Here is a 17,138-nt window from a genome sequence, read left to right as displayed (position 1 = left end):
AGATATAGCTATTATTTATTAAACAATCTCTGATGTATCATACAGAGAGAACATCCCTTTCCAGTAATGTTCAGTCGTAAATACCACAAATCGCACATCGATAGCATAGACATGATTATCTGCTGGTTTCTACAGCTGTTCATTATGAGAACCATATGTGGGAATTTTGGAAAAATAATGATGCCTTGAGGCAAACTTACTACATGAGAGTCTTCAGCATGACCTAGGAATCTGCCAGGTGAGTCTGATTCTCAGTTGAGGAAACTCTGGAAGACTCTTCAGTCTGGAAGGTTCTCTGATATGTTTCAGGTGTTCTCTTAATGAAAACGATCACCGTTGTTGTAATGTTGGTGTTAAACCTTTGAATCTGCAGCTATTAAGCTCTTTGCCACTGAAACTATTCTGCTCCCCTGATTTCTGGAGGTTGTACAGCTAGCAATTCTGTGATAACTCAGGAGGAAAGCCAGCACATGCCCACTCCCATTAAAAAAAAAATAATACCAGTAGCAATAGATCTTTTTTTTTCTCCTTTCTACTAGTTTATTTACAGAATTCGAATACATTGTTTTCAAGAACAAATTCTTTCCATTTTCCTCACCCCCACCCACCCATCAGATTGTACAAACCCATGATTAATTCCCCCTCCCCCTGCACATCCTCATCCCTCAGCTTCCAGCCTCTCCTACCCCTCTAGGATCCTTATACTCATTCTACAATAATGGTTTTATTCAATATTTATCCTTTTTTTTTTCTTTTTAATATTGTTATTAATGAAAGTTTACAGATATTTTGGATTTCATTCATTCATTTTTGCACTTTTCTCCCTGCCCACCCCTCCCCTCCAGTTCATTCTTCTCTTTGAAAAGTAAAAGAAAAATTCTTTCTTTTTTTTTTTTTTCTATAATTATATTTTATTAATTTTCATAAACATTTACAGAGATTTTGGGCTTCCACTCATTCATTGTTGCACTATTCTCTTTACCCTCCTCCCAGTTTGTTCTTGTCCAAATGCCACAGTGCTTGTCAAAGCCAGTTCTGATTAATCTTCTTTGTCAGTGTATCCTTTGCCATTCCCTATCACTCCTCCCTGAGAGAGACTTCACCCTGAGTCATAAGGAAAAGGGGACGGCGTATTCTCTTAGCTACTTCCTGCTGAAAAGGGACGCTGTGGGTTTCAGGGTGAAGATCTTCTCTCACTATTCTAAAGGGCCCCTTTGGCAGTAGGAAACACATAGACTATTATGGAGATTGATTTTGGAATTCAGATGCACTCTTATTGATTGTGCTTGGCTGTACATGTACATATCCTTCAAGATGTATCATGGGGGTGTTGCAACCTAGAAGACACAAATTTGACTAACAAGTTATAAGTACATGAGTCCAAAAATTATGGAAAAGTAAAAGAAAAGATTCTTTCATTGTTTTACAAACCCTCCCCCAGGTCCCCTCCACCATGCAGCCCTCGCCCTAGTCTCCTGTGATGACAGAAATACCCAGTTACATCTCTCTTTTAGACGGTTCTCTCCCTCCTCTGCTTCAGTGCAGTATACATTATTGAACCCATCTTACTCAGTGTCTCCCTAACCCCAAGGACAGTCCCATTCTACAACAGTGGCATCATGTAATATTTGTCCCTTGTGGGACTAAGTTCACTCAGCATAATGTTCTCCAGTCCCTCCCAAGTTAGGTAATAATTTACAAAATCATTACTCCTGTGTGCTGCATAGTATTCCTTTGTGTGAATGTACCATAATTTCTCAGTTTGTTTGTGGTTGAACGTTTGGGCTGTTTCCATGTTCTTGCAATCCTGAATAATGCTATGAACACTGGTGTACAAATCTCCATATGTGCCTCATTTTCTCAGGGTATATTCCAAATAGTGGAATAGCTGGTTTATAGGGAATTTCTTTGTTCAGCTTTTTGAGGAAGCGCCGAACTGCCTTCCAGAATGGTTGTACCATTTTACAGTCCCACTGACAATGTATAAGAGTTCCTTTCTTGCCACATCCTCTCCAACATTTATAACCTGCTTCCCTGTTAAACTGTGCCACTGTTACTGGAGTGAGATGGTACTTCATTGTGGTTTTGATTTGCATCTCTCCTATTGCCAGTGATTTGGAGCATTTCTTCACGTATTTGAATATCTTCCTTTGTGATAGATCCTTTTAAAAGGACCTCCTTATTCAATATAAATTAATCCTAGTTATTTATTCGCTTATTTTTTTCACTCAGCACTCATTGAACACCTGTTGTATTCATTGGGCATTGTGGTTGCTGTTATGTGCCATCAAGTTGACTAAGACTCATAGCTACCCTATAAACAATGGCTCTGGACTTTGCCCTCTCCGGAGCCAACCTCACTGTCTCTGACACATCTGACTCCATTGCCAGAGTAACTGTTAATCCATCTCATCCATGGTCTCTTTCTCCTGCACTGACCATCTGCCCTTTCTAGCATGATATCCTTCTCTAAGGACTGGTTCCTCCTGACAACATGCCCAAAGTATGTAGATAGAGCTTTAAAATTCTTGCCTCCAAGGAGTAACCTGGTTTCACCCTCTCCAAGGTAGACCTGTTTGTTCTCTAGGCAGCCTGTGGAATGTTTAATCCAGCATCACAACTCGAAGTCATCAATACTTCTTCTGTCATCCTTACTCATTGTCCAGCTCTCACATATGTAGCAAGCAATTGAGAAAACCATGGCCTGGACTCTAGACTAAGTGCTCTTTTTTGGAGATTTTCCCAGTGCAACTTGTCTTTGGATTTCTTGACTGCTGGTGCCAAGAGTGTTTGGCATTAGGGACATGGTGTTTATTTTTAAGGGGATCACAGTCTAAGAGAGAATATGACTCTGTAGTGAATTATTTGGTAAGTGCAGCAATAGGGCTGCATACCAGATAAGAAGTATAAATGAAATGATGAAGGAGAAGGCATCACAGTGGAATTAACTACCGTTCTGGGCCTTGTGAAAAGAGTAGGGATTCATTAGGTACAGAAAGGAGTAATTTTCCAGGAATGGAGAACAGCATGTGAAATTGTTTAGCGGCATGAAACAGCATGGCACTAATTGCTGCTGTACATCCCCTTACAGGTGAGAATGGCAGTCAGGATGCCAGTTCTTCCCTGTCCCCACCCCATGGAAGCCCAGCTGGTCACATGTGGATCCTCTGATGGCCTCTGACTGGGAACTTTAGCCCCTCAGTCCTCTCAAGGACATTTCCCTCTGGTCTCACTGCTTTCTCTGATCTTACCTTCCAGGTTTGAAGCCTTAATTCGTTAGTTCTTCCACCCACTTTTTAGACTTCTAAGTTTGAGACTTTTCTTTTCACCCACTCATTATTTAGGCTTCCTTCTTAACTGTTTCTCTAGCTGTTGATGGCTCAGGAGTCCCTTGTGAGAACTCTAGCAGCCCAGGAGGGCCAGACATAGATGTTTCTCCCTCTCTCCCTCCCTCCCTCATTCTCTCACAGCCTTTGAGTCAGTTCAACCCATAGTGACCCTCCATCGAGTTTCTGAGAAGCTACTTGTATATTTGAACTGCTAGAGACACAACTTTTGGGTTAGCAGCTTAACTTGCTACAGTCTACACCCTAAAGATTCACTTCATAGATATTTACATCTTGATTATGTAGGACCTTGACTGTTCTGCTATGATATTTCGACATAATTATTTAGGAAACTGGGGTCTTTGAAAGAGCTAGTTGCTCTGCAGACAGAATCCTTGTTGTCCTGATGTCTTAGACACCTTCTCCCATCATGCTGAGAAGTCAAGGCTTTGTGATGTCAGGATCCTAACTAAAAGAAAAGGATTTTGGGGAGCTCTGGTGGCCTAGTGGCAAGGAGCTGCAACTACAATCCCAGAGTCGAACCAGATGCTCTGCCGGGTAAGGCGGGACAATCTCCTCCTGTACCAGCCAGATCTGATTTGATGGTACACGCACACAAAAATAATAATAAAAAAAAATTTAAAAAAAGAAAAGGATTTTGTTTCCTAGACTGAAGTATACAATAGAATATAACTACAGAATGGGTTTGGAAATAGCCTTGTAAGATTTAAGATGGAAAACTTGAAGTAATTATCAAAGAAATTTATTCATAATACAATTAATTGGAGAGGAAACCGCTAATCTTGTAGAAGATTAAGGTCCTTCTGGAAGATATTCATTTGTATCTCCTTTGGTTAAATGAGCTGCATTTCCCTCTGTGACTGTACACCTTTCATAGGGGATTGTGACCTTTTCTTATTCACTTTTCCCTGTTTTCTCTGTAATTGGTCATGTTTAGCATTTTTTTATTTCATTAGCAGAAGTAATTAACTACTCTTAAATTTTAGGTAGCAAAATTAAGTCTATTTCAGCTGGTTTATGTTAATGCTAGGAAAATAGTAGGGATATTTTCAGGAGATATTTTCAGAGATTTATAAAAGATTATGAGAAAAGTGTGAAGATGCATCTCTCTCAGTTACTATTGAAAGCCAGAGGACATGATGTTACTGTTGCTCTGGCTGATACTTGGGTCTGCATTCACAGTACTATTTGTGACCTTTTCCTTTGAATAACTTGTTCTTACATTCTCTTCTTCCTCTACCTCTTTTCCTCTTTTTTATCCTCTCTTCTGCTATGTGCCAGATGCTATATAGACAGTTGGAGAAAGATACAAAAGTCTGAGTATTTGAGAGGTGGAGGATGATGTGAAAATTCTCTGATTAATTATATTGAAGTGAAATCCAGCATATTAGCATTCTGGAATACTCTGGTGAGTCAGCTTATACCTTAGTCATACACATAGTAACACTGATTCATTCTGACCTTTAGAAGCCATCTCATAGTTGGAAGTCAGTACCTGTTAAAGCTTCATACAAGTGAAGATGGATTGAGGCAGCAAAGAGAAGAGACATCCTTTGCATTCTGTGATGGTCCCATGTTGTACAGGACCTAGTGAGGGCTGACTATACACATCTCATCCCAAATCTGTGTTCAGTGACGTCAGGCTGGTAGCTTAGAATGGGCCATGGTGGGAGTATTTATTCCATGGAAATAGGCAAACACCATAAATCAGGGCTTCTCTCCCCCTAAGGAATTTCTTTCAAAAGATTGGAGGTTTGAGTTTCCCCAAAGACAACTCATCAGAGAGGCCGGGCAATATAGTCCTGAGAAGCCAGCCTTGAAAACACTTGTGTCCTGACGTGCAAGGGCCTCACCTTGCCATGCACGCCCTGCCGTGCTGCATATGACATGCAATCAACTCAGCAGCAACGAGGTCACTCAAAAACAACTAGTGGTGGTGTTTTTAATTTTTTTCAGAGACAGTTGTTAAACCAGCCTACATACCTCTGAGAAACACCCCCATATCTAGGAAAAACACAGATACTCAAGATACAGCGTGAGAAGCAAAAGTAGAGGATGCTCTAAGAAAGAGGGCATTTAGACTACTTTGAACCAGTGGCAGGCAGCTAGTTAGAGGTAATAAATATGGTGTGTGATTCTCTTTTTCTTCCTCTTTTCCTTCTATTCTATCTACTAAGCTGGAGAATTGTTATTAGTTTGGTCAAAATAGTACTATCTGAGTAATTCAAACATCAGCATCAAATGGCACCCTTTTTATATGGAAAGAATATTATGGACTTAGCAGAGCCTTGCAGTGCATACCCTCTTGGGGTATCATGCATAGTTTATGTAAAAGTCACCAGTGGATCTGTGCAGCTAGGCACAGAGCTCTAGGCCTTAGCAAAATGGCACCCTCTTGCCTAGGCTGGGCATCAAAAGAAAATCTTTCCTTTTATAATAGGAATACCACCAATGTGCTTAGTCTTCCTTATTTGACTAAAGAGGCTCGATGTTAAGAAGACAAAGATTCTCACCACTGGACCAATTGGCAGCATCAGGATGGATGGTGAAGAGATTGAGATTGTGAACAACTTTAGTTTGCTTGGCTCTATGGTCAACACTCTTGGCACCAGCAGCCAAGAAATAAAAAAATGTATTTCAATGGAAAAGTCTGCTGTTAGGGACCTCTCTAGGGTACTGAAGAGCAATGGTGTCACTCTGGAGACTAAGGTGTGTCTGATACAAGCTATGGTCTTTGAAATCACTTGTTATGCATCAGAGAGTTGGACAATGACTAGGGAGGATAGAAGGAGAATTGATGCCTTTGAGCTGTGGTGCTGGAGAAGAGTATTAAATATACCATGGACTACCAAGAAAATAAACAGATTCTTCCTAGAGAGGGTTAAACCAGGCTGCTCCTTGGAGGCTAGGATTCTGGGTCTTTGTCTGACATACTTTGGACATGTTGTAAGGAGGGACCGGTCCTTGGAGAGGGACATCATGCTTGGGAGGGTGGAGGGACGGCGCAGGAGGGGAAGACACTCTATGAGATGGATTGACTCGGTGACTGGGGTAATCGGGATGGGTGTGTCAGAGGCAGTGCGGTTGGCGCAGGATAGAGCGGGGTTTAGGGCCGTTGTGCATAGGGTCGCTATGAGTTGCAAGCTACTCGAAGGCACATAACAACAACAACAACAACCATTGTAAAGCTGGAGGAACCACTCAGCAGGACCCGAGCATTTTAGCTTTGAACTCAAATATGACTTTTTTTCTGAAATACAGAAGCTCCCCAGATGACTGTAGGTCAGGCTGACCTTGTGACCTGGAGTCCCTGGCAGATCCATCGAGGGGAATTAGGCAGGGAATGAGCAAGAGAAAGGCCTCCACTCAGATGCGTCACCTAAACCTTGAGCCAATGTGAAGAACCTGAAAGACTCGCCTTAGCATGGACTCCCAGGTTCATCCCTGCCCCAACGCATAAAACAGGTGGACCCCTGGCATTGTGGCTCAGCCCAGTGGTGGCGCTCAGGCTACTCCTAGCCCCACCACCCTCTGCCCTCCAGTACCCCACCATGCCATGATTCTCCTCATGGTTCAGAACAGTCCTGAGGTGCATGGTGAAATAAAGGTTTCAGAAATGAAATTACAGGGGTTCCTGTCAAAAACATTGCCCCCATCCTGGCTTCTGAGTGGCTGAGAAGAAGTGCTGGACAAGGGACTGTCACACACATGAGCATCATGTGTCAGGGATGGGATATTCCCAGCGTCTTCTCATTGGGGGCTACTGGGCTCTTGGCTATTCAATTGCTGCTACTCCTTGTGTACCACTGAGTCAGAACAACTCAGAGCTAGCCCTCTAGTGGGTTTTTAGAGGCAGTAAATTGTATGGGAGAGGGTTGCTCATCCTCCTCCTGGTGAGTAGCTGGTGGATTTGAACATCATACCTGTGGGATTGCAGTGCAGTGTCTTGCCACAAGGCCACCAGAGCTGAGTCTGTAAAAATCCCATTAGACTTACAAACAGCTCCAGATGGAAGAAGTTGGTTTAACCTGGTCCACCGGTGTAGAGCCTGAAGCTGGGAAAGCCTTGGAGTAGGCTTTGAGCTGCTCAGCCTGAGCCCCTGAGCCCTTCTCCCACGAAGGCAGCAGGCACATGGTCTGAGCTGACTTCTTTGGGAGCCCTGAGTGCTGTCAGGCCCCACAGGATAGGTAGGGTGCTTGCTGGGTGCTGTGGGCACATCCTGGATGCGTCCAGGCTGAGTTCACGTGGTTCTGCTCTCATTCATGCTCCTCCTTCTCTAAGTTGCTCTTTCATTCTCTTGATCTTTCCTTGCTCTTTCTGCCTCCCATCTTCCCTCTCTCCTTCCACCCTTCTCTTTGCTTTTCTTCTTTACTCACTTCCAGGGACTCACCATCTGTAGCCTATTTGCATAATAAACTCCATCACCAATGTGAAAATTCTCTGTCATCAAACTTGATTTAGGCATTTCAAAATTTTGCATAAATTTCTTTCAGTTCTTAACAGAATCTGTCATTCTTGCATGGTTCAGTTGAAGGAAAGAGGCATGAAATGAGCTTTTTTCAAGAGGCTGTGGGAAGTGAAAATTTTTTTTTTTTCCTATAATTATATTTTATTAATTTTCATAAACATTTACAGAGATTTTGGGCTTCCACTCATTCATTGTTGCACTATTCTCTCTACCCTCCTCCCAGTTTGTTCTTGTCCAAATGCCACAGTGCTTGTCAAAGCCAGTTCTGATTAATCTTCTTTGTCAGTGTATCCTTTGCCATTCCCTATCACTCCTCCCTGAGAGAGACTTCACCCTGAGTCATAAGGAAAAGGGGACGGCGTATTCTCTTAGCTACTTCCTGCTGAAAAGGGACGCTGTGGGTTTCAGGGTGAAGATCTTCTCTCACTACTCTAAAGGGCCCCTTTGGCAGTAGGAAACACATAGACTATTATGGAGATTGATTTTGGAATTCAGATGCACTCTTATTGATTGTGCTTGGCTGTACATGTACATATCCTTCAAGATGTATCATGGGGGTGTTGCAACCTAGAAGACACAAATTTGACTAACAAGTTATAAGTACATGAGTCCAAAAATTATGGAAAAGTAAAAGAAAAGATTCTTTCATTGTTTTACAAACCCTCCCCCAGGTCCCCTCCACCATGCAGCCCTCGTTCTAGTCTCCTGTGATGACAGAAACACCCAGTTACATCTCTCTTTTAAACGGTTCTCTCCCTCCTTGTTTCAGTGCAGTATACATTATTGAACCCATCTTACTCAGTCTCTCCCCAACCCCAAGGACAGTCCCATTCTACAACAGTGGCATCATGTAATATTTGTCCTTTTGTGACTGGGATATTTCACTCAGCATAATGTTCTCCAGAGTCAACCATTTTGAATAATATTGCATGAGTTCCTTGTTTTTTAATGCAGCATAGTAGGGAAGTGAAAATTTAAGCTCCTTCTAGGAGAGTGGAGCTGTAAGGGGCTGCAGGTGTCTTCCTTTCATGATGGTGGGGGAGGGGGTAATGCTTAGTAAGGTGTGACTTTGGGGACATGGGTCCGGCCTGCCTGCTTTGTACTTCACAGTACATTAGGCTGAGGATGGAACAAGTCTCCTTTATCTGTTTGCATCCCTATAAGGGGTGGTCATGGTAGTCACCTGGCACTTAACCAGGACTATCCACACCACCAGTGTGGGGTACAAAGATGCCACTGTTTTTTATAAAGAATATGTTGGTCTTTTTTCCTTATCTCCTTTTAAGGAGGAAGGTTGGTCCCTTTGGGGATGTAACTTTCCAATCTATAATAACTCTAAAAAAAGTTTTATTTTTGTTTTTGAAAATATACTAAGGGGTCCAAAACAACTATGCGATATCATCTCACCCCAGTAAGAATAGAAAAATTCAACAATATCAGCAAACAACAAATGCTGGCGAGATTGTGGAGAAACTGGAACCCTTATTCACTGTAGGTGGGAGTGTAAAATGGTGCAACCACTATGGAAGGCGGTATGACACTTTCTCTAAAATTTGGAAATAGAGGTCCCATTTGACCCAGCAATTCCACTACTGGGAATTTACCCTAAAGATATCAGAACTGCCACACAAACAGATATATGTATATCCATGTTTATTGCTGTGTTGTTCACAATAGCAAAGAGATGGAAACAACCCAAGTGTCCATCAACAAACAAATGGATAGAGAAGCTGTGGTATATTCACACAGTGGAATACTATGCAGCACTGAACACATGAAATATTATTCAAAATGCATGACCCTGGAGGACATTTTTCTGAGTGAAATATCTCAGTCACAAAATGACAAATACTGCATAATGCCACTGTCATAAAACAGGACTGACATGGGGGTTGGGGAGAAACTAATAAAAGAGGGAATAAATAATGTATACTGCATTGAAACAGATGAGGAATAGACGTGCTTAAAATAAATATATTAGGTATTATTTGCATGACAACAATCTAGAATAAGAGCTTAGTACAGTAGACTGGGGGTGGGGATTGTACAACAATGAAAGCATTTTTTTCAAAGAGAAAAGTGAACTGGGAGAGGGGTAGGCAAGGAGGAAAATGTGCAAAATGAATGAATAGAAATCGAAATTCTGTAGAAATGTTCATTAAAATCTCTGGTAGTGTGTAGGCAGTTGCACTGCTAAACCCAAGGGTATTGCCTTGCTAGTGGTTTGAATCAATCAGTGGAAAATATGCATCTCAAAACAGACATTGGCCGGCAGTTTCTGCATGGACAGTTAGTGATACTGATGACAGTTTTTTAATTGTGTAGCCATTCTCACCCTCCTGAGTTGTAATTTTTTTCAACTTTTTTTAAAATTTTACTTTGGTTTGCATATGAAGTTCATATAACATTGTGTTTCACACTGTCCTTCATTCACATTGCCCTCCCCCCGGTTCCTATCTAATCTTTAGAGTTGCTGTTACCAGTCTGTCCCGTCTGGATACATATTAAAAGAGCATAATGCTCTAGGCAGACATTGTTTATCATTTAAGATGGCCTAGCTTGTTGATCTCCACAATTAATATTCTTGGCACCAGCAGTCAGGAAATTAAAAAGCTAATTGCATTGGGAAAATTCTACTGTTAGGGACCTCTCCAGAGTATTGAGAAGCAACAGTGTTATTCTAGAGACTAAGGTGTGCCTGATCCAGGCCATCGTCTTCACAGTTACTTGCTATGTATCAGAGAGCTGGATAATGTGACTAAGGATGACAGAAGAATCGATGCCTTTGAGTTCTGGTGCTGGAGAAGAGTCTTGAACATACCATGGATTGCCAAGAAAACAAATAGGTCTGTCTTGGAGAGGGTGAAACCAAGTTTCTCCTCTGAGGCTAAGATTTAGAGGCTCCATCTAACATACTTTGGGCATGTGGCCAGGAGGGACCACCCCTTGGAGTATAACATCATGCTTGGAAGGGTGGAGGGACAGCACAGGAGAGGAAGCCCCTGGATGAGATGGATTGATACAGTAACTGGGGCAATGAGGGTAGGTGTGTCAGAGTCAGTGAGACTGGCTCAGGACAAGGCAGACCTCAGATCTGTTTTACATAGGGTCACTATGAGACTTGATAGCACATAACAACAACAACAGCAGTGGTAAGAAACTGTGTTGTAATCTTGAAGGCTTGTGGTTCAAACCCACCAGCTGCTCCATGGGAGAAAGATGGGTAATCTCTTGTGTGATTAAAGTGCCTCTGAAAACCTGCTGGAAGGTCAGCTATAGGTCAGTTCCAGTTTGATGGTACACAACAACAACACCAACACAACACCAACAACAACAACAGTGGTAAGGAGCTGCACTGCCAATCCACAGCCATTCTACGGGAAAAAGATGGACAATTTCTTCCCATGCAGTTTCCTGCCTCTGAAAACACACTGGAGGGCCAGTTTTAACTTGGCATTACACAACAATAGCATTGTTTGGTTTTAAGAAGGCCTAAAGGGGACTTTTATTTTAAATTTTAAAGGTTAAATTTTTTTTTAGAGCAATGGTTTCTGCTTTCGAACAGCCTCTGTGGCTCCAGAAAGACTGATGCCTATGAGAATTTGAAATTCTGTTCTGTGTTTTCTCCCTTTTGATCAGGGTTCTTACACACCATTTATTATTAAAATATTCAGTTCCACTGTAGCTGGCCACCATCTTCCCATCCAATAGAGGAGTTAGTCCATGGAGTCCACCTTGGGAGCTTCTGGGGCAGTTCTGCTCTGTCCTTTAAGGTCTCTGTGAGTTGGAATTGACTTGACAGCAGGGACTTTGTGCTTTCATTTTTATATGTTTACAAGAGCAGGGTTTTCTCACACTAAGCTGCCACTGTATGGGTTCAAATTGCCAACCTTTTTGTTAGCAGCTGCATTTGTAATTATCATGCCCCCAGGGCTGCTTTACTTTCCAGTACTGCTGTCTAGAAGACTGCTCCTCAAACTTAAATATGAAACACCAGGAGACCTTGTAAAACTGCAAATTCCACTGCAGCAGGTCCAGAGTGGAGCCTGAGATTCTTTCTCAAACTCATTTCCATGGAGTTGGAATTGACTCATAGCTGACCCTTCAGCTGGTCCTCAGAGGCTGTAAATTGCATGGGAGGTAACTGCCCATGTTACATCTGTGGTCACTTGTGGACTGTAACCACCACCTTTGGGTTAACATGGCAGCTTCCTACAGACTACACCATCAAACTGAGACTCTTCAAGGGGTAACTAATTCAGGGACCATGACTAGGGCAGATGAAGGGCTATTGCTTCCTATTGTCGGACCATGGCTTACGGGAAAGTATTCATGTGGACACAAGGACAGCTACTCCAGCTGCCCAAGGTGGAGGGTGTCAATATCCCAGCTCCCCCATGACTGACAGGCACCTCGGAGTGGGTCAGGGTACCAGCTGAGAGGAGAGAAAATACCCAGATCTGATCAATGTACACAGGAGGATATGTGTGTGAGAGGCTCATGGTGCAGCTGAAACCAGGCCCACACGTGGGGCCCACAGTTGCCTGGGTTCTTCCAGGGGTGCGCCACCCATCCAGGCTTAGTTGTCCTCTAATATCGCTGAGTACGCGCTGGGGAGGATGTACCTTCTCCGCAGGCAGCTGTCAGCTGCTGTGGCCCAGGCCCTGGAGTGTGTTCTCTCATGTAACTACACTATTCTCTGTGCTCTGTCCCCACTGCAGCCTCTGAGACCCTTTTATATTATCCATGTTACTCTGCCCCTCCTTGTGTTAGAGGTATTCCAGAATGTTCCAGCTAAGGTGGAACCATAATAAAACATGATAGTCTCAGACTCTCCCTTCTAGGAGGACACTTTGCCCAAACCACAGTAGAGAATGAGATAAATCTCTGTTGGCTTACATAGATGGCCCTTCACACCATTTCTCAGGAGGCCTAGTGCCTGTTTGCTTTACCTTAAACAACTAATGGAGCCTCTCAGTTGGTCTTCCCCAAACAAAGAATGTCTGTTGTGATGTCCCCACACTGTAAATAGAAGAACAGATGCTCTGTTGGCAAGACATCATTTAAAAGAAGTAATTCTTTAACCTGTATCTTGTAAAGGCAGCTAGCATGGCTGGAATATCATGAAATCATGCTTCCTGGGCATGTACTCCCACCACCTAACTCCTCATATACCACTCTCATGTTAGCTCAGGTGATGTTCGCTGATTGAAAGGACAATCTGTGAGCAACCTTCCAGCCCAGACTCATTTTGCCTAAACATCCTCCTTTCTTTCCAGGTCCATATTCAAGCCTTTCATCTTTGTGGATGATGTAAAACTTGTCCCCAAGGCCCAGTCCCCCTGTTTTGGGGATGATGACCCTGCCAAGAAGGAGCCCCGGTTCCAGGAGAAACCAGATCGCAGGCATGAGCTGTACAAGGCCCATGAGTGGGCTCGTGCTGTTCTGGAAAGTGACCAGGTGAGGCTCAGGGTGGGCTGTGGAGGGTGGTGGAGCCAGCCAGGAAGGAGCCAAACCCTCAGTTAACACGACCGTCCTTCTCTTCTACTCACTGCTGTCAGTCGGAACCAACTTCTAGCATCTTCCATTGGGTTTTCAGGAGGCTGTAAATTGCATGGGAAGAGACTGCTCACCTTTCTCCCACAGAACCACTAGTGGGTTTGAATTACTTGACAAGCACTGCCTTTGGGTTAATAATCCAACTCCCTATGGACTGGGCCACCAAACCTTCCTTTCTTCTCTTTAGCTTGTTCAATTTCTTCCCAAATCCAGGTTTCCCAAGGCCCTTCCTAGAATGCTGGTGGGAACTGAACATTATTCTAGAGCACTGTGGACGATGAATATCCTTTCACATACTGTTTACACAGGGCCATTCAAAGTGTGGATTCCTGTAGAGAGAACTACTCTGCTGCTGCTGGAAATTATTTGTGGACATTTAGGAGTAAAAGGTGTTCTACTGGAAATAGGTTATTTTAAAAAGTAGTTCTTCAAAATTCAACCTGTTCCCTCCTGTGCTTTAGTGAATCGAGCTAAAAGACATCTACCCAAATGAGAAAAATACCCGATACATGTTCCACAGCATCAAATATATATCCACACAGTTGTACATGTTCATACAAAATCAAGCTTGTAATAGTAACAGGCTTTTGTTTTTTGGCTGCAGGCAGGAGGAGGAACTATGATTGCTAGAAGCTTGTCTATTTGCCTGAGCACCCACTTAATAAGTTGTAACAGATGTAAGAGTGTAAGGTGGAGGGTCAGAGAAAGAGAGGAAGACGCTTAACAAGATGAGCTGACACGGTGACTGTAGCAGTGGGCTCGAGCATGTCCGAGATCATGAAGAAAGTACAGAACAGGGCGAGGTTCTCCTCTGCTATCAAAGGGTTGCTGTTGGTTGTAGTCATAGCCAACTCCACAGCACGTATTAATATCACCACCAGCAGGTTTAAACGCTCTGAAGGAAAGGGGCGCCTTTTAGGTAAATCAATCATAAATGTTGTGAACTTAGTGAGCGTATGCCCAGCATGGTGTGCTATATAAAAATGGCAACATGGGCACTAAATCCAAGTGAATTCAGAAAGTATCTCTGAACAGGACAGTCTTGGGATTTATTTATTTTTTAAAATTCCAGAGACGTGACCATGTTGACATATAGAAGTTGACATCTGGCCTCCTTGCCAGATTCCTTGCCTGGTACTGTGAATGCAGCTGGTGCATTGAAATTAGTTTTATTCATTGGTTATTTTTTTCCCTAGTTTATTTTTTTTTAATTGTGATGGTAATGAAAGTTTGCAGACAGGATGGGGTTTTCTTTAATTCCTTGTTGCACACTTTCCTCCCCGCTGCCCCCTCTGTTTTCCCTCGCCCAGTCCACTTTGCAGTGCACCCCCTGTTGCAGACTGTCGTCATACACATAATGCCTTATCACGTATTCCTTTCAGGTAGTTCTCCCCCTCGTCTGTTCCCGAGTCCTCATTATCTGTCCACTCTTTTCTCATTTCTCCTTTAGTCCTTGACAGTGCTTATCTCACAGGTGGATGCTAGTGGGCCCAGGCTGACTGAAAATGCCTCTCTGTGGTCTTTGTATTTGGTAATTAGGAGGCAGAAAGGTCCATGTGTTCTGAAATAACTATACATAAAATTTCAGAGAGGATACTGAGGCAGTCATACAAATTTGAAGATAGAAAAACAGCCATTGGTTTGAGTTGAAGCAGCCTTCCGATGTGGCAGGTGGGTGGCGAGAGCAACTTCCCAGTCATGGAACTAAGTGAGAAAATGAGAACCTTTCACTCTTTCTCAAACTCATTGCTGTTGAGTCAGAACTAACTCATTGCTGACCCTCCAGCACATTTTGGAGCCTGTATATCACACAGGAGGAGATTGCCCATCCGAAACACCACTTTCCGGTTAGCAGCCCAATTCCATATGGAACTGTTTATACCACCAGAGCTCCCTAAGTTACACTCCATTTTCCTAATGGAGTTTATATCACCAGAGTTCTCTATTACACCAGCCAGGAATTGAGTCCAGGTTTCCTTAGGGGAGGCAAGAATTCTACCACTGAACCACTAGTGTTTACCCTTTTCGCCATCTGTCATTGTAAATTAAGGATTCCCCCTGCAGGTAGAGATCTCATTGCCTTAGAAAAAGGATAAATGGGTGGTTGACATAAAATGTATTTATTCATTGTTCTCTGTATACATTCAGTATTTATTAAGATTGCCTGGAAGTCCCAGGGAGCTCTGGTGGCCCAGTGGCAAGAAGCTGTGCAATCCTGAAGGCATGTGCTTCGAGGCCACCAGGTACTCTGTGAGAGAAGGACGGACAGTCTCCTCCCTTGTGATTAACTGCCTCTGAAAACCCACTGGAGGGTCAGCTATGGGTCGGTTCCTCCTCTGCAGTACACAGCAACAACAATAACATCAACATCAACATCATCAACATGATGTCTTAGTCACTGGAGAACTGAAAGAAATCTATTTCTTACTAAGGGAGCGCTGGTGGCTTAGTGGTAAGGAATTGCATGCCAATAAAAACGTACGCGGTTCAAGGCCACCAGCTGCTCTGTGAGAGACGGATGGGCACTCAACTCCCATGCGATTTACTGCCTCTGAAAACCCAGTGGAGGGGTCAACTGAAGGTCAGTTCCAACTGTATGGCACACAACAATGACAAGAACTATTTCTTCTTACCTGAGATGGATCCAGACAAGCCATTACAAGACAGGAAGATAATGACTGTGATAGAAATAAAGGCTGTATTCTGTGGAATTCCACAGGGGGTGGGGGGCACTAACTGCATGGGGTCTGGGGTGAGAGAAACCTTTCCAGAGAAACTTAATGGTGGGTGCAGGTTGACCAAGTGTTGAGGGAGAGAGCTTGCTGGTCAGTGGGCAGAGTGGTCTGTGTGTACAGTGGCAAGAAAGGGAATCGTGGATTAGAGGATTGTGATTGGTCAGCCTGGCTGAAGAGGGGGGGATGGGGAGGCCGTGGCAAGTGGGAGCCTTGGTGTATGAATGCCCCTCAGGAGTCTGGATTTTATCCCAAAGGCAAAGCTGTTCAAGTATTCCATTCCGAGCAGGGCAGTGACCTAACCACATTAGCATTCTAGAATGATGCCTGGGACAGTGGTGTGGGAAGCTGATTGAAGTGGGTGGGCAGTACTGTAGGCAGGAAGCCAGCAGGCCCCCAGGGAGTCCTTTCATGTCCATTGTAATCCCTCTTCCCCTCCCTCCCTCCCTCCCTCCCTCCCTCCTATCCCACTGCCTTGCTGAGCTGTAAAGTGTGTCCTTCTGCAGGAGCAGGGGCACAAGCTGAGGAACACCATGCTGGAACTAGAGAAACAAGGCCTGGAAGCTATGGAAGAGATCCTGGTTGGCTCGGACCGCCTGGACCCTGCTGAAGTAGGGGACCTTTTCTATGATTGCGTTGACACGGAGATCAAGTTCTTTAAGTGAAGTAAGCATTCTTTCTCCCCTTCTTACTTAAAACTTCCCATCTTACTACATTACCAGCAAGACAAACCACTCTCCTGTTTGAGTAAGTTAAGATGAGAGAGTTAAGCTGTGGTCTCCTCTTCCAAAGCCCAACTGGAGTGTAAATCTGTTCTGCCTTGACTTTCAAACCCTGCCTCCTCTTCTACAATGTCTGCCCCCTTTTTCTGCGACGGATGTAGATCCTTTTGTGTGCTGTTCGGTTGTCTGGCTAATTGTGGATCTTAAGCTGTTCTTGTATTCCAGTGACAATGGACATAATAATCTCTTCACAAGAGGACTAGAGATCATCGAGGCTCGAAGGATTGGCCCCACAGAGCTTAGTGTGCAG

General features: G+C 43.6%; 1 protein-coding gene across 1 annotated transcript in view; it reads left to right on the top strand.

The window, feature by feature from the left end:
* The window catches only part of SCRN1 (secernin 1), a 45,354-nt gene extending 28,538 nt beyond the window's left edge, over positions 1-16,816 (top strand). Inside the window, exons 6-7 of the mRNA XM_006896126.1 lie at positions 13,095-13,275; positions 16,613-16,816. Of these exons, the coding sequence (XP_006896188.1) occupies positions 13,095-13,275; positions 16,613-16,771 (340 nt within the window). The 3' untranslated portion in view covers positions 16,772-16,816. The remainder of the gene's footprint in view (positions 1-13,094; positions 13,276-16,612) is intronic.
* The last annotated feature ends 322 nt before the right edge of the window (positions 16,817-17,138 follow it).

The sequence above is a fragment of the Elephantulus edwardii genome, unplaced genomic scaffold (genome assembly GCF_000299155.1).
Source record: "Elephantulus edwardii isolate Elephantulus edwardi_28Jun2011 unplaced genomic scaffold, EleEdw1.0 scaffold00182, whole genome shotgun sequence".
NCBI classification, from domain to species: Eukaryota; Metazoa; Chordata; class Mammalia; order Macroscelidea; family Macroscelididae; genus Elephantulus; species Elephantulus edwardii.
This window is presented reverse-complemented; position numbering and strand designations above follow the sequence as displayed.